General features: G+C 33.9%; 1 protein-coding gene across 1 annotated transcript; it reads right to left on the bottom strand.

Annotated features, from left to right (window-relative positions):
• Positions 1-1376: 1376 nt before the first annotated feature.
• Positions 1377-24672, bottom strand: LOC117338960 (solute carrier family 23 member 2-like). The gene is made up of 8 exons (XM_033900324.1): positions 24145-24672; positions 18753-18943; positions 16540-16660; positions 8140-8296; positions 7274-7527; positions 5606-5879; positions 5158-5253; positions 1377-3648 (listed from the first exon to the last, which is right to left on the bottom strand). Exons 1-8 carry the CDS (start codon positions 24631-24633, stop codon positions 3470-3472), a joined length of 1761 nt encoding a protein of 586 aa, XP_033756215.1. The 5' UTR covers positions 24634-24672; the 3' UTR covers positions 1377-3469.

Raw genomic sequence — 24672 nt, 5'->3', positions numbered from 1 at the left:
TTAATCAATCAAAAATTGTAAATAAAATAGTGCCAAAATCCAATTTATTCACCATAATTGAACACTGATGAAGTTTCTAAAATTGTCCAGGTTTGTAGATATGCTGGTATCATTGTATAGGAAATTGTCTGGTCCTCCATGTAGGTTTCACTACATGCTGTAATAGACGATTAATTGTGTGGCCCTCTGCAAGGTGGAGGGTGGTTTCTCTAAAGTCTTCTGTTCAGGAAACATTGAAGAACTCTAGAATAATGCCAGTTGTATCCCACTGCATCATAGACGGCGACTAAAGGTGGGGCCCCTGAAGAACCGTGTCCTCTATTTAGGGGACATTAAATGGACCAACATAGATCTTCTGTCCCCCTTGTATCATTCGTGATTTGTTTCCCTTTCCTACCTCACTGGTTTGTCTTTCCGTGCTCTCTGTTCTGCTATACAGTTTATGTGTCTACTTGATATCCATCCTCATATGACCCTGGCTGTGGAGAGGACGTTAACACCGAGAAAAAAACCCACTATACTTATCATTAAAACATTTGTTCTTAGCATCTTTTCAAGGTGGTGAACTAGATACAAATTATTATATATATTATTTGCACATAACTCATGTTTATAATTTCATCAAACAGTCATTAAATACAACGGGAAAATTAATACGCGGCGATTTATACACGTAAACATATAGAAGTGTTTACTGCATAGTCTTTAAAAGTCAGTGTAACACGAAATTTTATACCGCAAAATATAAGCCTCGTGAAATTTTATATCCCTACAGTATATGGATAAAGACGAATCCTTCCCCTATAAACAGTATAGTTAACTATCAATACCATCACAGTATCTGAAGAAAGACAACTCCTACCCCTATGGTAACTTGGTCGACAGTGTAATACCTTTAAAGGCATGTAAAAACCGAAAATAAAGATTCACTATACTCATAGCTATTGAACGGACGTTAGATAATGCTAAACCAAACCAAACCGAAAAATAGTAGCGAAGGTGTTTAAACTCTATTTATTTGCAGAATGTTGTTTTTTTAATTACGAAATACGTGTGTATATTTCGAACTGAAACAATATTCATAGGACGTTATAGATGACGTGCAGGGTAATATCAAACATCCGGGACTTGCATATATAGAAAGTAACAAAGATACTGTAGGTAAATGTTTAATGTTAGGACACTGTCTTGTCATATCACCGTTTGTTTAATATGCTTTTCCACATCTCGATATCGTTGCATAAATTTTCACCGAAACGTGTTGAGGAACGAACAAGAATTATTATAATGTTTACAAACCGACTGTTCGAAAAAATATTGAAATGAAGATAGACAAATGCAATAGTTAGCAGCAATTTGAGGGTTTGATTTGATTTTTTTTATTTCATAGCAATAGCATAACATGTACATCAGATAAATGATATAGTAGACATTGGATTATAGTACCCAACGAATCATAAAGTACAAAATTAAAATAAAATATCACATATCAAAACTGTGTAACTCCATTTTACACCTGATTAAAATTGCTACGTCACGGAGCAGTACATTTATACTGACCAATGAAACCAAATTAAATGTTTACAAAAAAAAGCAAGTCATATCACCTGTGGCGGATGTTGAATTGTTTGTTTGGAATGTGACATTCCTTAACAGATGATCTGCCACACGGCTAAAGTGCTAACATGCTGAAATGTGTTGTTCACTAAGTTCATTCCTATCTAATTAAGATCTAGATTGTCATTCTCTCTACGTTACATGAACATCTAAGAACGTCCCATAAGGGGTCATGTTCTGATGACCTTTGAGATATTAGTGTATTTCACTTTCAGGTCGAATTGTCAATTTGTCGATGTTATCGAAGCGAACCATTTCGTCACAAGTGCATCTGAAGCAAACCATTTCGGCACAGCAAGTATAAACATGTAAATTTATGCTTTCTGGGACGAAATGACTTGAAACAATTGACAAATTATGCAAGCTTTTTACACTAGTCATGCTAATTCGGGCATATAAAATTCACTTCCAAGATTCTGGAAGTAGTCATTTGATTGGCTAATCCAAAAGGTCACCCCGACGTGACCACTCATGGGATGTTGTTAGATGTCCATGTAACGTAGGGAGAATGACCATCTAGATTTTGATTAGATTGAGTTCATTCAGTCGTGTTTTTAGACAATGGGGATCCTAGTAGACAAGAGTCCTGATATGTGTCCAATGAGATCATCAGTTCAAGTTTGGGTTATCGTTGCCGTCTCACATGATGAAACAAAATAAAAATAATTGGTTCTACAGAGATCACACAACATAGCAATTGGTTCTACAGAGATCACACAACATAGTAATTGGTTCTACAGAGATCACACAGCATAGTAATTGGTTCTACAGAGATCACACAACGATGTAATTTGCTTCTACCGAGATCAAACAACATAGTAATTGGTTCTACAAGAGATCACACAACATAGCAATTGGTTCTACAGAGATCACACAACATAGTAATTGGTTCTACAGAGATCACACAACATAGCAATTGGTTCTACAGAGATCACACAACATAGTAATTGGTTCTACAGAGATCACACAACATAGTAATTGGTTCTACAGAGATCACACAGCATAGTAATTGGTTCTACAGAGATCACACAACATGGAAAGTGGTTATAAAGAGATCACACAACATAGTAATTGGCTCTACAGAGATCACACAACATAGTCAAGTTTATAATATTCATATTTAAACACTGTACTTAATGCATCAGTCGTGTTGAAACCAACATGCCATGACGTAAGTAAGCATTGAAACTTTGAAACAATTTCTTGCCATCATCTTCATGAATGTATGTGGCATCATCTTATATACATTTGCACATGTAGTTAATCATGGACAACTTGACCTCCATGTTTCGTCAGTTTACATGTACATGCAAGATTCTTTAGTTATGCCGTGGTATAAGCGTGTAAATCCATAATGAGATTTGGGGACAATAACCAAATGTTTATATGTAGATTGAGATACGAGTATGTTTTAATTAAATGATGCACACATGACGAAACATTGTCCCCGATTTTGGCCAACGTAATGTTGTATCAGTCTTTGGTATATCAGATTTGACTTGCCGATTATCATATTGAATATTGAAGAGATGCTTGTATACAGATAATCTGAATTTGTATTTTGTAAAATGAAACGGTAATGTGCAATGTATATTTCAAGTAGACAAACATTCGTTATTTCTCAATACAATCAACCGTTAACGAGTTAAACCAGTTAATACTCTTCTATAAAGCAAAACTTTACTGCGTATCTAATATTCATACAATATGCACAACAACGATGTTCCTTTTGCTGGTTATGCTTTCTATTTACAGACACAATGTATTTGTAACATGACAACAATGACGTATCAAGTTGGAGGATGACTCATACATAATACGGTCGGTTGTTATAACAAAAGATGAAAGTTGTCTACTCCATTTTCTTAAACGTTGGAAAAATTGGAATATATTTGGATATCCTAAACTTCCGGAGTATTTTGGTCACAGCAGGAATTTCGTATAGCTCTGCTCCTTCCTCATAGTCTATTTGATCCTCATTACCATCATCTTCACCTAACCATGCAATCATGCCCCTCTCCTTCCTCGTACCTAATGGAAATAGCAAACATCAGCGATGAACACCAACTCCAATTTAACAGGTAGATTCCTCAATTTTAATATAAAATTCATTGTCATACATGTATCAATCAAAATAATGGGGCAAAAGTTATACTAAATATCAACACCAAATCCTTTAGAAATGTACAATTGCATACATATATATATATACATCATGAGATTTTATTAATCCCATAATTCCATACAATAGTAAACATAATTGAGACAGAGAGGAATATTCTTTCCTGTTTAAAGCATAAAAATAATGGTCCTCACATAATATTAAAAAGGATGGATGACATACACATTCACTCATATATAGAATTTTAGAATTAAAGAATATATAATGTCACGTAAATAGAGCCACGCAGTAGAAAGGTATAATATGTAGTTTTGATAAATTAATGAAGCTGAACATTATCTGGCTGATTTATCAGTTTACATGTAGGGTTCGTCTTTTATAACAATAGTAAAAAATGTACAAATTCAAAATGTAATTCAGTTCGGAAGAGTATATGTGTATGCTGCAATTTGGTTTTACTTAACTCTTTATAAAGAAATTACGATCTCGTTATGATTACATATTTCCATTGGCCCTGCAGTGTCACTATCTAGCCTTACCAAACAAAACAAGTTTTCAAATCATAATTCTCACATAATTATCACTAGCGTAGTGATATAAAGAACAGCGGTGGAATATATATTGATTTCAATGTTGGAATTGAATTGATGATTTTGTGTTCATTTCAAAGAATTATTCATTTAGCTGGGAAAGGTCGTCTGAAGTTGTGACGTCACAAGAACATGTCCCATTGACAGTGCGAGTTTGGAATGCGACAACACTGTAACACGTTTATTTTAAGTATTCACATTATGGTTCTATAATTATGGCAAGATTGCATACAACGTAATAACGTGATTTAATCTGTCTGCAATCTGTGAGAATTATAAGGCCATAACTTTCCACAGACGGCAATTTGGTGCTTGGGTAAGTTATCCGGCCGGATATTTCAGGGACGTACTAAACAAATGTTAGAATGGAGAATGTACGATTACATACACCATTTTGGTATATCGCATGCATAAATGAATAAAATATTTGTCTACATATTCTGAATCGCGGCCACTATAGAAAAAATGAGTTGTTGTTACTGATAATGTTAATGGTATTTATATAAACATGTAGCGATACGACAGAACCACCAACATTTGTTCTGAGTTGGAGCGATAAGCTTAAAACATGATAACGCCTTCATATACTTAAACCCTTAGTGGAGAATACAGAAATAACCTGTCGCATTAATGTATTTCGAACATCGTATTCATGTATATAAGCATATGAAGATAATTGTCTTTAGCCGAAAAAAAACGTTTCTTTATCACGGAAGGGGCGACATGACGTCTAATTAACAGCAACTAATGCCGTACGAAGATGCCGTAAAAGACAAACTAAACATTCGCCTTGTGCTGTCTTTTCGTAGAACATTACGATAATCTTACCTGGTATAGTGTTGTCCAAAAAACATGCTATGAATCCTCCGGCAAGGTTTGGACTTGTCATCAGTATTCGCAATGTGTTAGTAAGTTCCTGTATGCCTGCAACAAATAACATGTACAATTAGAAACCCCCGTGTAGGCGGGGTTACACTAATTAATGTTTTGGAAAAGTAATGCATCTTTTTATCAAAACGTTATACGTAATGACGTTTAATAACTGGTTAGAGGCTAACTTTTGGAATTTCCACCCCAAAATGCTAGAACAGGTACGAAGCTAAGATTGGTATTGGTATCAAGCAAATTGCACATAAATTAGTACTTTTGTCTACAAGAATGCTGAAACTACATTTTGCTCTCCATTTTTGACCCTAATGACATGTATAGTGTTGATGGACGTTAAAACATAACTAACATATACATACATAACTAACATCTAACTGCTGTAACCTACCTGTATCAAAGACTTCAATATTTTTCTCTGACCAAGTCGGAATCATAAGGCCGATCATTATAGCCATCCCGATAATGGTAAGGTTTCTGGTGGATCTGATATCTACATAACACAGATTAGAGAAGACGAGACCAATGAATGCGCCACCGCCTATAATGTTGATTGCTCCGAGCACAGGGTAAGGAACCGTAACGAAAAACGCTGTGAATTTACCAATGATCGCCACTATGACCATCTGCATTCCAAACACCTGGAACACTCTTCTGCTGGCTACCTACAATATATAGATACACTCAATCTAGAGGATCTTACAGAGCGTGACCAAACAGATACGGCTAAATTTCTAGATGTCATTGAACTAAATTTCGAACACAAAAAGATCAAATTGTGTTGCTTACACATAATTAAAAACAATCTTTTCTTTAACAAATTACACATTATTTAAAACCGTCTACTCATTCACAAATTACACATTATTTAATACCGTCTACTCATTCACAAATTACACATTATTTAATACCGTCTACCCATTCACAAATGACACATTGTATAATACCGTCTACCCATTCCCAAATGACGTAATGCATTTTTTTACAAATCAATAAGATAAAATGATATGATATGTATTCGTTGTATTGGTTGCAATACGAACGTTTAGTTTACTGTAAGTATGACTGGATACTGAAGTTAATTTCAATATGCATTTGTGATTGTTTTGTTGCTTTGAATTAAATGTCAATCGACACATTAGGACTAAATGGATATTTATCAGCAGTTGATAGTCGGTTGTATTGATTAATAGGAACTCTCCCTGCCTTGGAGGTGTGACAAAGAAATCTAAACCCGAGGAGGAATCCATGAATGTTAAACACGAGGCGTGCGAATGGTTGGACAGTCATCAATTTACCTGAGGGTTGAGATTTCTTTGTCACACTCTCTAGGTAGAGAATGATTATTTTTCTCCTAACAACCACAAAAACAACCACAACAACAACCACAACCCCCAAAAATAATCCCATTATCATTACACTAAAATCAATTCAAAATATTACTTAAAACAGACATTGAAATAAGGTATCAGTGATAATATTCTGGTGTAAACAACAGTACATCTTGTCATTTCATAAAAGTTTTGTGTCTCATACGCATATTTAACATGTTTTGGTGGTCACGTGATCGACATAAAGCAGCTCTTTTGGAATATGATTAATAACACGGCATCTTACGCATTACTCGCGAACATTTTGGTTTCATCATTTTAATATGAAAAGAATTTATTGGGGCTAATACCGACCGATATACAGTAGTTTAAAGAAAGTCGGTTAACCTATTGACCTGTCGACAGTTTTGGCCTTCTCACGGGTTGTTATTTTTTCTGTTTTGATTTTTGGACAGTCGTCCTTGGTTCGTATGATTGATTCAGGGAAAAAAATTACCAACATATGGAATAAAAACTTTACCAACATATGGAATATAAACTTAACCAACATATGGAATGCAAACTTTACCAACATATGGAATAAAAACTTTACCAACATATGGAATAAAAACTTTACCAACATATGGAATACAAACTTTACCAACATACGGAATAAAAACTTTCGATTTGATAGGATTTTTCGTGTGTTGGAATTAATCAACCATAAAATTATTAACGCTTGTTCATACCTTTGTCATGCCTATAATGCCTATGTTGCCGCCATATGTAGTAGTGGCATGACTGGCCCCAAAAATCCCAGCAACCGCACTAAACAGTCCTTCCATAGCAATACCTCTGTTGATAGCATGCGCAGGAGGGGACGGAACTCTGACAGTTCTAGCGCACGCGTAGTAGTCGGCAATTGAATCAATTATAGATATCATAGTGGGTACCATAAATGAAATAAATACTCCACCACTGAATGAGGACGGACCAAACTGACCTATAAAGACAAAAGACGTTAACGTTTGTTATAATTTCATAGCATGCAAAGCATTGACGACATGTACACATAGAACCAAGTGCGGTTTTACATATACCTGTATAAATGGCTTTCACTCTATAAAGCATTGAGATAACTGATAACGAATATATAACGTCAAATATCGTCCTTTTATTCCTCAGTACACATAGTGTAAACTGCATCAGATTTATTATGCCTATTGTCGTATGATATACCTGTATATGGGACATAATTACCTTTTATTCTATATACCTAGATGTAGGACTTAATAAGCTATCGTCCTTTGATATATACATATGTACCTAGATATGGGACGTAATCAGTAGCTACACGTATCGTCTTATGGAATACCTAAATATGGAACGTAGTTAGCTATCGGCTTATGATATACCTAGATATAGGACGTTATTAGCTATTGTCCTATGGTATATATGTACCTAGATATGGGACGTAATTAACTATCGTCCTATGATATACCTAGATATGGGACGTAATTAGCTGTTGTATGATATACCTAGATATGGGACGTAATTAGCTGTTGTATGATATACCTAGATATGGGACCTAATTATATATCGTCCTGTGAATTACCTGGATATGGTACGTAAAGCCACGGAGCTGAGGAGATGACGTGCAGACGTGTGTCTGTCCGAGCGAAAAACTGCACGCTGTCCTTATCAGCACTCAGGTAATTAGTGATGGTCAGTATAGCAGCAACAGACCAGCCGATTGCTATACCGATAAGGATCTAAAAAGGTAAACAGTATTGGAAACATTTTAATGGCAAATACTTTCTACTGCTTAGAGTTTTGTTCAGTGAGTTCATTTTTCTCGCTTTTAACGGTGCAAATCCAACAGTCTACTTTTCATCCATGAAGAGTATTTAATTCTACATTATTTGGGTTTTGAGAGGACGATTTTTGAAAATTTACTTTTTGAAATTTTAATTAACTCGTTAGTCAGAACCAGCATGTGAATACCATCAAACAATTATCCCAGCCTGCTAATTTCAAGTTAGAAAGAAATCTAATAGAAATTCAACATATTATAGACAAAAATGTGATTCACATATATAAAAATAGAAAAATTAACCCCTTCCTAAGGGGCAAACGTGAGATTTCAGGGTTATAAAATTCACAATTTTGATAAAGTACCTAGATACCCATCCATCTATGATTTAATTCTACCTTAATTGGGTCGCACGATGCACGACGACGGACAAAAGGCGATTAAAACAAGTCACTTGAGACTTTTTTCTCAGGTGACAGAAAAATTGATCAGTTGGATATATCACAAATTGTATAACAAAACCTCTCACCATCCTGTATTTCGAGAGCAAAAAACACCAATTTCTATTTCTCTACAGCCTCCTAACCAATGATACAATACGGCAGGAACAAGTCAGGGGATTCCACAGGTTATATATAGCTATCAAATATCTACGTCAGGGGATACAACAGGTTTATATAGCTATCAAATGTCTATGTCAGGTGACACGACAGGTTTTATATAGCTATCAAATTGTCTATGTCAGATGTCACGACAGGTTTTATATAGCTATCAAATGTCTATGTCAGGTGACACGACAGGTTTTATATAGCTATCAAATTGTCTATGTCAGATGTCACGACAGGTTTTATATAGCTATCAAATGTCTATGTCAGGTGACACGACAGGTTTTATATAGCTATCAAATGTCTATGTCAGGTGACACGACAGGTTTTATATAGCTATCAAATGTCTACGTCAGGGGATTTGACAGGTTTTATATAGCTATCAAATGTCTATGTCAGGGGATACCACAGGTTATATATAGCTATCAAATGTCTAAGTCAGGGGATTCCACAGGTTATATATAGCTATCAAATATCTACGTCAGGGGATACCACAGGTTTTATATAGCTATCAAATGTCTACGTCAGGGGATACCACAGGTTATATATAGCTATCAAATGTCTAAGTCAGGTGACACGACAGGTTTTTATATAGCTATCAAATGTCTATGTTAGGGAATTGACAGGTTTTATATAGCTTTCAAATGTCTAAGTCAAGGAATTTGACAGGTTATATATAGCTATCAAATGTCTATGTCAGGTGACACGACAGGTTTTTATATAGCTATCAAATGTCTATGTCAGGTGACACGACAGGTTATATATAGCTATCAAATGTCTAAGTCAGAAAATTTGCCAACATTGTGTAAAACTTCCAACACTATTTTAACAAGTAATTGTAAAAAATTGTCTATGTATTATAGTAGAGGAGCTGACATATATACATTATAGTAGAGGAGCTGACATATATACAGTATAGTAGAGGAGCTGACATATATACATTATAGTAGGGGAGCTGACATATATACATTATAGTAGGGGAGCTGACATATATACATTATAGTAGGGGAGCTGACATATATACAGTATAGTAGAGGAGCTGACATATATACAATATAGTAGAGGAGCTGACATATATACATTATAGTAGAGGAGCTGACATATATACATTATAGTAGAGGAACTGACATATATACATTATAGTAGGGGAGCTGACATATATACAGTATAGTAGGGGAACTGACATATATACAGTATAGTAGAGGAGCTGACATATATACATTATAGTAGAGGAGCTGACATATATACAATATAGTAGAGGAGCTGACATATATACATTATAGTAGAGGAGCCGACATATATACAGTATAGTAGAGGAACTGACATATATACAGTATAGTAGAGGAACTGACATATATACAGTATAGTAGAGGAACTGACATATATACAGTATAGTAGAGGAACTGACATATATACAGTATAGTAGAGGAACTGACATATATACAGTATAGTAGAGGAACTGACATATATACATTATAGTAGAGGAGCTGACATATATACAATATAGTAGAGGAGCTGACATATATACATTATAGTAGAGGAGCCGACATATATACAGTATAGTAGAGGAGCTGACATATATACAGTATAGTAGAGGAGCTGACATATATACATTATAGTAGAGGAACTGACATATATACATTATAGTAGAGGAGCTGACATATATACAGTATAGTAGAGGAGCTGACATATATACAGTATAGTAGGGGAGCCGACATATATACATTATAGTAGGGGAGCCGACATATATACATTATAGTAGGGGAGCCGACATATATACATTATAGTAGAGGAGCTGACATATATACAGTATAGTAGAGGAGCTGACATATATACAGTATAGTAGAGGAGCTGACATATATACAGTATAGTAGAGGAGCTGACATATATACAGTATAGTAGGGGAGCTGACATATATACAGTATAGTAGAGGAACTGACATATATACTGTGTAGTAGAGGAGCTGACATATATACATTATAGTAGAGGAGCTGACATATATACATTATAGTAGGGGAACTGACATATATACAGTATAGTAGAGGAGCTGACATATATACAGTATAGTAGAGGAGCTGACATATATACATTATAGTAGGGGAACTGACATATATACATTATAGTAGAGGAGCTGACATATATACATTATAGTAGAGGAACTGACATATATACATTATAGTAGGGGAGCTGACATATATACATTATAGTAGGGGAGCTGACATATATACATTATAGTAGAGGAGCCGACATATGTACAGTATAGTAGAGGAGCCGACATATATACAGTATAGTAGAGGAACTGACATATATACACTGTAGTAGAGGAGCTGACATATATACAATATAGTAGAGGAGTCGACATATATACAGTGTAGTAGAGGAGCCGACATATATACAGTATAGTAGAGGAGCTGACATATATACAGTATAGTAGAGGAGCTGACATATATACATTATAGTAGAGGAGCTGACATATATACAGTATAGTAGAGGAGCTGACATATATACATTATAGTAGAGGAGCTGACATATATACAGTATAGTAGAGGAACTGACATATATACACTGTAGTAGAGGACCTGACATATATACAATATAGTAGAGGAGCTGACATATATACAATGTAGTAGAGGAGCCTGACATATATACAGTATAGTAGAGGAGCTGACATATATACAGTATAGTAGAGGAGCTGACATATATACATTATAGTAGAGGAGCTGACATATATACAGTATAGTAGAGGAGCTGACATATATACAGTATAGTAGAGGAGCTGACATATATACATTATAGTAGAGGAGCTGACATATATACATTATAGTAGAGGAGCTGACATATATACATTATAGTAGAGGAGCTGACATATATACATTATAGTAGAGGAACTGACATATATACAGTATAGTAGAGGAGCTGACATATATACAGTATAGTAGAGGAGCTGACATATATACATTATAGTAGAGGAGCTGACATATATACATTATAGTAGAGGAGCTGACATATATACAGTATAGTAGAGGAGCTGACATATATACATTATAGTAGAGGAGCTGACATATATACAGTATAGTAGAGGAGCTGACATATATACATTATAGTAGAGGAGCTGACATATATACAGTATAGTAGAGGAGCTGACATATATACAATATAGTAGAGGAGCTGACATATATACAGTATAGTAGAGGAGCTGACATATATACAGTATAGTAGAGGAGCTGACATATATACAGTATAGTAGAGGAGCTGACATATATACAGTATAGTAGAGGAGCTGACATATATACAGTATAGTAGAGGAGCTGACATATATACATTATAGTAGAGGAGCTGACATATATACATTATAGTAGAGGAGCTGACATATATACAGTATAGTAGAGGAGCTGACATATATACATTATAGTAGAGGAGCTGACATATATACAGTATAGTAGAGGAGCTGACATATATACATTATAGTAGAGGAACTGACATATATACATTATAGTAAAGGAGCTGACATATATACATTATAGTAAAGGAGCTGACATATATACAGTATAGTGGAGGAACTGACATATATACAGTATAGTAGAGGAGCTGACATATATACATTATAGTAGGGGAGCTGACATATATACAGTATAGTAGAGGAGCTGACATATATACATTATGGTAGAGGAGCTGACATATATACAGTATAGTAGAGGAGCTGACATATATACAGTATAGTAGAGGAGCTGACATATATACAGTATAGTAGGGGAGCTGACATATATACAGTATAGTAGGGGAGCTGACATATATACAGTATAGTAGAGGAGCTGACATATATACAGTGTAGTAGAGGAGCTGACATATATACATTATAGTAGAAGAACTGACATATATACAGTATAGTAGAGGAGCTGACATATATACATTATAGTAGAGGAGCTGACATATATACAGTATAGTAGAGGAACTGACATATATACAGTATAGTAGAGGAGCTGACATATATACATTATAGTAGAGGAGCTGACATATATACAGTATAGTAGAGGAACTGACATATATACTGTGTAGTAGAGGAACTGACATATATACAGTGTAGTAGAGGAGCTGACATATATACATTATAGTAGGGGAGCTGACATATATACAGTATAGTAGAGGAGCTGACATATATACAGTATAGTAGAGGAACTGACATATATACTGTGTAGTAGAGGAACTGACATATATACAGTGTAGTAGAGGAGCTGACATATATACATTATAGTAGGGGAGCTGACATATATACAGTGTAGTAGAGGAGCTGACATATATACAGTATAGTAGAGGAGCTGACATATATACTGTATAGTAGAGGAACTGACATATATACATTATAGTAGAGGAGCTGACATATATACAGTATAGTAGAGGAGCTGACATATATACAGTGTAGTAGAGGAGCTGACATATATACAGTATAGTAGAGGAGCTGACATATATACATTATAGTAGAGGAGCTGACATATATACATTATAGTAGAGGAGCTGACATATATACATTATAGTAGAGGAGCTGACATATATACATTATAGTAGAGGAACTGACATATATACAGTATAGTAGGGGAGCTGACATATATACAGTATAGTAGAGGAGCTGACATATATACAGTATAGTAGAGGAACTGACATATATACAGTATAGTAGAGGAGCTGACATATATACATTATAGTAGAGGAGCTGACATATATACATTATAGTAGAGGAGCTGACATATATACATTATAGTAGAGGAGCTGACATATATACATTATAGTAGAGGAACTGACATATATACATTATAGTAGAGGAACTGACATATATACAGTATAGTAGAGGAGCCGACATATATACAGTATAGTAGAGGAGCTGACATATATACAGTATAGTAGAGGAGCTGACATATATACATTATAGTAGAGGAGCTGACATATATACATTATAGTAGAGGAGCTGACATATATACATTATAGTAGAGGAGCTGACATATATACATTATAGTAGAGGAGCTGACATATATACATTATAGTAGAGGAGCTGACATATATACATTATAGTAGAGGAGCTGACATATATACAGTATAGTAGAGGAGCTGACATATATACAGTATAGTAGAGGAGCTGACATATATACAGTATAGTAGAGGAACTGACATATATACATTATAGTAGAGGAACTGACATATATACATTATAGTAGAGGAGCTGACATATATACATTATAGTAGAGGAGCTGACATATATACAGTATAGTAGGGGAACTGACATATATACAGTATAGTAGAGGAGCTGACATATATACATTATAGTAGAGGAGCTGACATATATACATTATAGTAGAGGAGCTGACATATATACATTATAGTAGGGGAAGCTGACATATATACATTATAGTAGAGGAGCTGACATATATACATTATAGTAGAGGAGCTGACATATATACAGTATAGTAGGGGAGCTGACATATATACATTATAGTAGAGGAGCTGACATATATACATTATAGTAGAGGAGCTGACATATATACAATATAGTAGAGGAGCTGACATATATACATTATAGTAGAGGAGCTGACATATATACAGTATAGTAGAGGAGCTGACATATATACAGTATAGTAGAGGAGCTGACATATATACAATATAGTAGAGGAGCTGACATATATACATTATAGTAGAGGAGCTGACATATATACATTATAGTAGAGGAGCCGACATATATACAGTATAGTAGGGGAGCTGACATATATACAGTATAGTAGAGGAGCTGACATATATACAATATAGTAGAGGAGCTGACATATATACATTATAGTAGAGGAGCTGACATATATACATTATAGTAGAGGAGCTGACATATATACATTATAGTAGAGGAACTGACATATATACATTATAGTAGAGGAGCTGACATATATACATTATAGTAGGGGAGCTGACATATATACAGTATAGTAGAGGAGCTGACATATATACATTATAGTAGAGGAGCTGACATATATACAGTATAGTAGAGGAACTGACATATATACAGTATAGTAGAGGAGCTGACATATATACATTATAGTAGAGGAGCTGACATATATACATTATAGTAGAGGAGCTGACATATATACAGTATAGTAGAGGAACTGACATATATACATTATAGTAGAGGAGCTGACATATATACTGTGTAGTAGAGGAGCTGACATATATACATTATAGTAGAGGAACTGACATATATACAATATAGTAGAGGAGCTGACATATATACATTATAGTAGAGGAGCTGACATATATACATTATAGTAGAGGAGCTGACATATATACATTATAGTAGAGGAGCTGACATATATACAGTATAGTAGGGGAGCTGACATATATACAGTGTAGTAGAGGGAGCTGACATATATACAGTATAGTAGAGGAACTGACATATATACTGTGTAGTAGAGGAGCTGACATATATACATTATAGTAGAGGAGCTGACATATATACATTATAGTAGAGGAACTGACATATATACAGTATAGTAGAGGAGCTGACATATATACATTATAGTAGGGGAACTGACATATATACAGTATAGTAGAGGAGCTGACATATATACAGTATAGTAGAGGAGCTGACATATATACATTATAGTAGGGGAACTGACATATATACAATATAGTAGAGGAGCTGACATATATACAGTGTAGTAGAGGAACTGACATATATACATTATAGTAGGGGAGCTGACATATATACATTATAGTAGGGGAGCTGACATATATACATTATAGTAGAGGAGCCGACATATGTACAGTATAGTAGAGGAGCCGACATATATACAGTATAGTAGAGGAACTGACATATATACACTGTAGTAGAGGAGCTGACATATATACAATATAGTAGAGGAGTCGACATATATACAGTGTAGTAGAGGAGCCGACATATATACATTATAGTAGAGGAGCCGACATATGTACAGTATAGTAGAGGAGCCGACATATATACATTATAGTAGAGGAGCTGACATATATACAGTATAGTAGAGGAACTGACATATATACACTGTAGTAGAGGAGCTGACATATATACAATATAGTAGAGGAGTCGACATATATACAGTGTAGTAGAGGAGCCGACATATATACAGTATAGTAGAGGAGCTGACATATATACAGTATAGTAGAGGAGCTGACATATATACATTATAGTAGAGGAGCCGACATATGTACAGTATAGTAGAGAAGCTGACATATATACATTATAGTACAGGAGCTGACATATATACATTATAGTAGAGGAGTCGACATATATACAGTATAGTAGAGGAGCCGACATATATACATTATAGTAGAGGAGCTGACATATATACATTATAGTAGAGGAGCTGACATATATACAGTATAGTAGAGGAGCTGACATATATACAGTATAGTAGAGGAGCTGACATATATACAGTATAGTAGAGGAGCTGACATATATACAGTATAGTAGAGGAACTGACATATATACAGTATAGTAGAGGAACTGACATATATACATTATAGTAGAGGAGCCGACATATAGACAAAGCGACATAATATGATAACACTGAAGTGTATGTGATAGACTTACCGACAGAACCTGATGGAGAGGATAGTGAATGATTTCGAATCCTTTCCCAAATCTCCAAATAGGTATCGGCATTTTCTTACCATCCAAATACATGGATAATATTAAACAAGGGACTAGGGTCCTAAAGAATCAAATATATGTACAGTAAATACTGTTGCATATAATACATACAATTACATAACATATAATACTGTTATATTTCAAATATGATATATACAGTTATATTACATATAATATATATACAATTATATTACATGTTAAGTAAACAGTTACATTACATATGATATTTAGGTATTTTACATATTATACATTATTATTATATATACAGTTATATTACGTATAACACAGATGTATATAGTTATGTTACTATCATACATACAGTTATATTACGTATAATACAGATTATATAGTTACTTATTACTATTATAGATACAGTTACATTTGTATATTACGTATGATACAGATGTATATAGTTATGTTACTATTACATATACAGTTATATTATGTATAATACAGATGTATATTGTTATAATTCTATTATATTTACAGTTATATTACGTTTAATAGATGTATATAGCTACGTATTGCTATTATATATACAGTTACATTTGTATATTACGTATAATACAGATGTATATAGTTATATTACTATCATATAAACAGTTATACTACTTATAATGAACAATATTTCTAATCTTTGCATTGTGTTTATTGTGTTCGATTCTTCAAAAGATTAAACAACCAATATTTTTAAAAACTCTACAAAACGGGGTACACCAAAATGTAACGAAATAAAAAATCGATCCCAAAATCAACAAGGATGGATAGTATTGCACCAGCAATACAAAGTCCCCTGTCTGACCTAGGAGTGCACCTATTTATTTCCCATTTATTTTCGACAGAACTTCAATAGATATATCAAAATAGTTTTCCCAACAGAACAACAGGAAGATAATTTCAGGTTGCCGAAAATAAAAAACAATAAAAAACAAAAACAAAATACCTAGTTGGTTAAACGTAGGTGAAATAACACGGAAGTTATACCCCGGACAAGCTCTAATTTCGAAAAAAGTGACATTTGACCTCAAATGACATTTGACTTTGAGCTATTTCACTCGCCAGGTGACGAGGTATAGCCATTTTTGCTCGCATTTCGATATTTTTTCTCCGAAAAAAATGTGGGATGCACAACTACATCTTATACTGATCATGTATACCAAGTTTCGTTAAAATCGGAGTAGTACTTTAGGAGGAGTTGTCCGGACAAGCCTCAACCAATGAGAAGCCGGTGGCCATTTTGAAAAATGGATTTTTGAAAATACAATGTGGGATGCACAACTACATGTTATACTGATCATGTATACCGAGTTTCGTTAAAATCGGAGTAGTACTTTAGGAGGAGTTGTCCGGACCAGCCTCAACAAATGGTAAACCTATAGTCCCCCTGTTTTTCAAACGGCAGGGGACTAATGAAACGAGGCCGGGTTGAATATGGACACAATGTAGATTTCCATTGATCTCAGTGCAAAATGGGCAGAGATGATATAGTTACAGAGAGGTAAACGTGATTTCTTATTAAACTTATAAACAGTGTTTTTTTAAGTACTATTTCGATTTACTGGTGTGACTACAAAAATGCAATTATTTAAACGATTAAACAACGTTTTGCCATATTATCAATATACGATTCACACTGGCTCCAAACAATTTAGTTCTGATATTTATTTCGCCTCAATCCTGCGAACCTCCCACGATCTCTTGTTAGTTTAAAGAAAACATCCATTTTAATGTTTTATGAAGTATTGCTCACAGATTATATTGTTAATATAAACAAAAAATGACTGCATTAGCACTAAAAAAACTACCAATTGATGAAAACATTGTTATTTTTGAAATATTCGCTCACGGCACTATTAGCGATTAGTATATAATTCCATTTATTTGTATAAATTTATTAGTATATATACTAGTATATTTATATATAATTTGATATAAATGTGTTAAAATATTCAATGTTTGTGACTGATAATGAAATCAGACTGAGAGATCACGAAAACAAAGACGACTAAAATCAATAAATATTCCTGTGTATTGTGAAATAACGATATTCCATTGGAAAGCATAATATAGTATACATGTATCAAAGAAAGTCACATTAAAAAAATCTTTATGTAAAAATCACGTCTTCAAAACATCATAGAATCAATACTCACACTGCTGCTACCAGCCAGGAGGTTTCACAGAAGTTGCTTAATATCGTTCCGTATTTAACAGTTACCAGGAGGAGGGTAGGGACGACAGTTATCGGACCTATGAACCTCATCAGGAAACCCAGTACACCCGTCAGTCCTATCATCATATGGATACAACCGGCGAGGAGCAGGCTTCCCTGGAACTGAAGGATATTTTATTTAAGGCTTCCCCCGAACTGAAGCATACTTTATAAAAAGGCTTCCCTCGAACTGAAGGATATTTTATATAAAGGCTTCCCTCGAACTGAATCATACTTTATATATAGGCTTCCCTCGAACTGAATAATACTTTATATATAGGCTTCCCTGGAACTGACGCATACTTTATATAAAGACTTCCCTGGAACTGAAGGATATTTTATATAAAGGCTTCCTTGGAACTGAAGCATACTTTATATAAAGGCTTCCCTGGAACTGAATAATACTTTATATATAGACTTCCCTGGAACTGAATAATACTTTATATATAGACTTCCCTGGAACTGAATAATACTGTATATATAGGCTTCCCTCGAACTGAAGCATACTTTATATATAGGCTTCCCTCGAACTGTATCATACTTCATATAAAGGCTTCCCCCAACAAGCAAACATAATGGCTTCCCCAAAAATAATTTATTTATAAGGGCCCCCCGAAAAAAAAGGCAACAATAAGGTTTGGGGGGCTTTACAAGAAAAAAAAAACCAAATTTTTCCCTTTTAATTTTTTCCGGGGGGTTCCCGGCCCCAAAACATTAAAAAATTTCCCAAAAGCGATTTTAAAGACTTTAAAGGGGAAAAGGCGGCCAGGGAAACGGGAAAAAAAAAAAACCCCTTTTAGGGCCGGTGTTAAACCCCTTAAACCCCGGGGGTTTCCCCCAACCCAAATAAACAGTTGGAAACCCCATTCTCGGGAAAACCCCAAATAACCTATTAACAACGGGTTCCCTGGTTAAAAGGTTCCCCAGGCCATATGGTTTGGCGGAAAATTAAATTTTTGGAAGGGGAAAAAAAGGGTTTGGGGTTTGTGTTATTTAAAGTTTTATGGGGAAAAAAGGACTTTTAAAAAAACGTTTTTTGTGTTCAAAAAGGTTGGTTTTTTAGGGTTTTACATTTTCCCAACCCTCCACATTGGGCCCCTAAAATAAAAAAAAATCCGGCCCCCAAAAAACCCAACCCGGTTATTATACCACGGGAAAAACCGCGTCCTTTAAAAAATAGGGCTTCCCCCGGAATTGAAGCAAAAAACCTTTTAAAAAAAAAAGGGTTTGGGGAATGGCCCAAATTTTTAAAAAAAGTCTTTTTGGGAATTGGGGGGAAAAATTTAAAAAAGGTTTTTTGGTTTTTTAAGTAAATTTAAGGGGTTTCCCCACCCTAATTTAAAAAAAAACCCTTTTCTTAAAAAAGGGAAAAAACCAAAAAGGGTTTTTAAAAACTGGTTTGGGGGGTTTTTAAAAATTTTCTCCGGTGAAAAAGCTGCCAAAAGGAGGGCCTTCCCAAAAAAAAAAAGCTGGGGACAACCCAAACAATAAAACCCAAAAACCCCCTTTAAAAATTTATACTACTGGGCAAACCCACCCAAATTTCAAAAAAGTTTTATTGATTTTTTTTTTAAGGGTTAAAGAACAAAAATTTGTCGGCAGAAAGTTTTAAAGTAAACCAAATTCCAAACGTATTTGGAAAAAAAGGAACATTGGGGAAGAAAAAGGGGTTTAAAAACAAGGAAACCATTTAAGTTCCGAAAAATTTTAAAGATAATGAAAAAGGGGTTTAAAATTTAAAACAAGGGAAAAAACTTAAAAATTAAAAGGGGTTTAAAAAAAAAAGCAAAATTGATTTAAAAAAGGTTTAAAATTAAAAAAAAAAAAACCTTTAAAATTCAATTTTTTTTAAAATTCATTAGGCCTAAAAAAGGAAATAAGAAAGCCCGGAAGGCCTTTTTAATTTAAAAGACCATAAGGCCTTTTTGGTTTTTCGGACATTAATTAATCAAAAAAAAACAACCTTGTTTTTAAAATATTAAATAACCAAAATGAATAATGGATAAACTACAACAACAAATTTCAAAAAAAACAAATTTATTATTTATTTTTAAAAAAGGGAACGAAATTTTTTGTCGGATAAAAATTTTAAACAAATGTAATTACTAACGCCCGGTTTGGGGGAAAAAAAAGGTTTAAACTTGGGGGACCCCCTGGGGTTTTTTCCCAAAAAGGGGCATATTCCCGCTTTTCCATTTGGAAAAATTGGAAAAAATAAAAATTAAAGGTTTTAAAAATTTAAATTTTTTTCACCCTACGGGAAAAAAAATTTCAAAAAATTAGGGAAAAAAAAAAAAAATTGGGTTTAAGGTTGTAAAAAAAAACAAAAACCTATAAAAATTTGAATTTATTTTTAAAATTTTTTTGGTTTTCCGAATCCTTTTTTTTTAGTTAAATTTGGTTTTTGTTTTAAATGTTTTTTTTCCCTTTCCTGGGACATTTATTAGCCGGGAAACTGGTTCCTTTTGCTTTGAAAAGGGTTTAAAACCTTTTAAAATTTAGGGGCCATTTAAAAAAAATACCCTTGGAGGGTTTAAAGGGACACTTTCAAACCAAAAAAAAAGAACTTGAAGCGCCAAAACATCCGGGAATAGGTTTTCAAATTATTAAACTTTAAAATTCAAAACCTTTCTTAAAATTATGCAAAAAACCCAAAAATTAAGCCCGTTTTAAACCCTTTTCTTGGGCAAATGTAAAAAATTTGGAAAACCAAAACCCGGTTGGGAAAAAAAAGGGAAAAGAATTTAAAAACAGGATTTGTTTCCAAAAAGGGAAAAATATCATGTCCCCTTTTCATTTTGGGCAAAGTGGGCCCAAATCAAAAGGTTTGAAAAATTTTTCTCTTAATTTTTAAAAAAAATTACCATAAATTTTAAAAAATTGGCCCGGATACCATAATTAGGTTAAAAAATGCCCTTACGACGTTTTGGCCCCAAAGTTTCCGGAAAAGGGTTTTAACAAAAAGTGTTTGTTCAGGAAGTTTAAACAAAAACGTTTTTAAAAGAAATTAGGTTTTTAAAAAAAGTTTTTTTTTACCTACTTCCCCAAAAGGTTTAAAAAAAGAAGGTACCCTGAATTCCCGGCCGGAACCACTGTTTGGAATTTTTGGGTTTTAAAAAAAACCTATACCCTTGGGCCAAGAGGTTTTAAAAAAGTGTACCATGAAAGGCTTTTGGAAAAGGAAATGGGCACTTTTTTAGCAAAGAAAAAAACAATATGGGAAAAGAAAGAACCCAAAAAAACCCGGGGAATTAGGGTTTTTTTTAAAAAATAACCTTGACAAAGGGCTTAAAAACCCTGTTTTTTAATTTAAAACATTAACAAAAACCCAAAACTTTAATTTAACCCGTGAAAAAGTTATTTTGAGGTTTTCAAAACAGGGGAAAACCCAAAATTTTAAAGCTAAAAACCAAGACAATGAAAATTTTGCCAAAAAAAGGGGAAAACCATTTTTCAGAGGCAAAATTTTTCAAAAAGTGGTTAATTTTAAGAATCGACTTTTCAAAAACAACGGGGGTTTTCCAGAAATTCTTGGGGGGTTTTTGGAAAAAAAACAAAAGGGATTTTTAAAAAAATCGGGGCGTTAACAAAAAAGGATACCTCTTAAGGTAAACCCAAAACGGAAAAACCAAATGAATCTTTAAAACATTCAAAAAACGGGAAATGTTCTGGACAAAGGCAAAAACTAAAAAATTGGGAAATTTTTGGGGCCCAAAAAAGTTTTTAACTAAAAACCCTTCGGGGTTTAAAAAACACGTTGTTCCAAGAATTTTTTAAAACAAACCAAACCGTTAATTGGGAAATTCCCAAAGGGGTTTTCCCAAAAACTGTTCCAAAAGACTCTAAAGGGTTTAAAAACCCGTGATCTTGGAACCCTCAAAAAATTTTTAAAACAAAAAATTAATTTTCCTTTTCATTCAAAAAGCTTTTAACAAACAAAGTTGAAATGAAATTTTAGGATGGCAAAAAGTATAAACCCCCCCCATTGGCATTTTTGGCATTTCGCAAACCCAAGTAATCCATTTATATTTAAAGGAAAGGGAAAAACACAATTTTAAACCCCAAACCCCCGGGTTTTTCAAAAAAGTTTTTTAAATTTACATTAGAGGGAAAAACAAATTTTTGAAAAAATTTAAGATTTAAATTTAAAAAACCCTTTTTAAACCAAAAAATTAGAGGTTTTTAAAAAATGATTAATGATTTTTTAGAGGTTTGGGAAAAAGTGGGTTTTCCATGATACAAAATTTTTCTTAAAAATTCAAAAAACTTTTTGTTGTCTTTGGGCCAAAGGGTTTAATTACGAGGTTTTTTCTTTAAAAAACTTTTAGGGGGGGGAATACCCAGTTGTTGGGGAAAATTTCCCAATTCTTTCCCGGAGGGTTTATGGTTTGGAGGATCCCGTTTTTCCCCCCCCCCCCCCCCCCCCCCCCCCCCCCCCCCCCCCCCCCCCCCCCCCCCCCCCCCCCCCCCCCCCCCCCCTTTTTTTTTTTTTTTTTTTTTTTTTTTTTTTTTTTTTTTTTTTTTTTTTTTTTTTTTTTTTTTTTTTTTTTTTTTTTTTTTTTTTTTTTTTTTTTTTTTTTTTTTTTTTTTTTTTTTTTTTTTTTTTTTTTTTTTTTTTTTTTTTTTTTTTTTTTTTTTTTTTTTTTTTTTTTTTTTTTTTGGAAAGAAAGATTCCCCCGGGAAAAATTTTTCAAAAAAATTGTCTTTTTTTCCGGGGTGGGAAAGAAAATTGGTTTTCCCGAATTTTTTTTTCAAAAACCTTGGTTTTTTTCCCTGGGGGGGTTTTTTTTTTCGGAAGAGTTTTTAAAAGCCACATCTCGACTCAGTTATTTTGGGTATGGTAAACCAAGTGTAAATACCATACAACTGCATTTCCCTAAATTATGATTTTTCTAAAGTTAATGTAGATAGCCCCGCCTGTATCTGTGGATCTCCATACGAACATGTCTATTTTTCAATAACCTATTTATAAATATAATTATCAGACTTTTAATTATTTCAAGTATGAGCTTGGATAATGCTAATACAATATCGTAAGAGAATGATATTTTTCGAGATGTGCAAAAATGTTATATATATCAGCGATTGGTTTTTCATTTGTTCTGTTGCTGTTATGTTACTTGACAACCAGGTATGTCACTTCTGTCACTTTGATATGTATAATGGAGGACTGGTGATAATATTGTCACAATTTGTGCTCACACCTCCTGTCTCCTTTTGGCAAATAAATTTGTTTTATTTAAAGTGGACGGGTGAGTATGAGAAGAATATCAAATTTTGTGAAACGTTAATCAAGATGTAATTGTTACAGCCTTTTCTTTGCCAAGTTATGTATGTGATGATGATGATGATGATGATGATGATATATTTACCTGTAGAGCAAATAGAAATGAAAGATAGAATGGCGGATTTTCACTAACTCTGTAGTACAAAGTCCTTTTCTCTACTTCAACATAAGCTTCCTCTTTGTTTTCGTCTTTGTCGAAAGATTTACCATTGACGTAGTTTTCTTCATTTCCATTTACTTTTAGATAGACATGACCCGAGTCCAGCTTCAAAGGAAAATTTTCCTCACTAACTTTCTCCGTCGATGGAATGGATTCTGGTAGAAACCCTTCGTCATTGTCCTTCTCCGTTGGAAGAATGGGTTCCAGAGCACTGTCTTTCTCTGTTGGTAGAATAGATTCCGATACACTGTCTTTCTCCGGTGGAAGAATGGATTCCGATACACTGTCCTTATCCAACGATGTAATGGATTCTGGTAGAAACCCTTCATCATTAACGTTCTTACTGACCGGAATGATTTCTGTTTTTGTGTCCATGGTTAAAATGACTTGTTAACTTAAGTATGTTGTATTCTG

Source organism: Pecten maximus, chromosome 12 (genome assembly GCF_902652985.1).
Source record: "Pecten maximus chromosome 12, xPecMax1.1, whole genome shotgun sequence".
Taxonomy (NCBI): domain Eukaryota; kingdom Metazoa; phylum Mollusca; class Bivalvia; order Pectinida; family Pectinidae; genus Pecten; species Pecten maximus.
This window is presented reverse-complemented; position numbering and strand designations above follow the sequence as displayed.

Coding starts and splice junctions, on each gene's coding strand:
- LOC117338960 (XM_033900324.1), bottom strand. CDS start 24,633: ATGGACACAAAAACAGAAATCATTCCGGTCAGTAAGAACGTTAATGAT. Junction 5,880..7,273: donor GCATTATAGGCATGACAAAG/GTATGAACAAGC, acceptor TATATATTGTAG/GTAGCCAGCAGAAGAGTGTT. Junction 5,254..5,605: donor TATTGAAGTCTTTGATACAG/GTAGGTTACAGC, acceptor TATTTGTTGCAG/GCATACAGGAACTTACTAAC.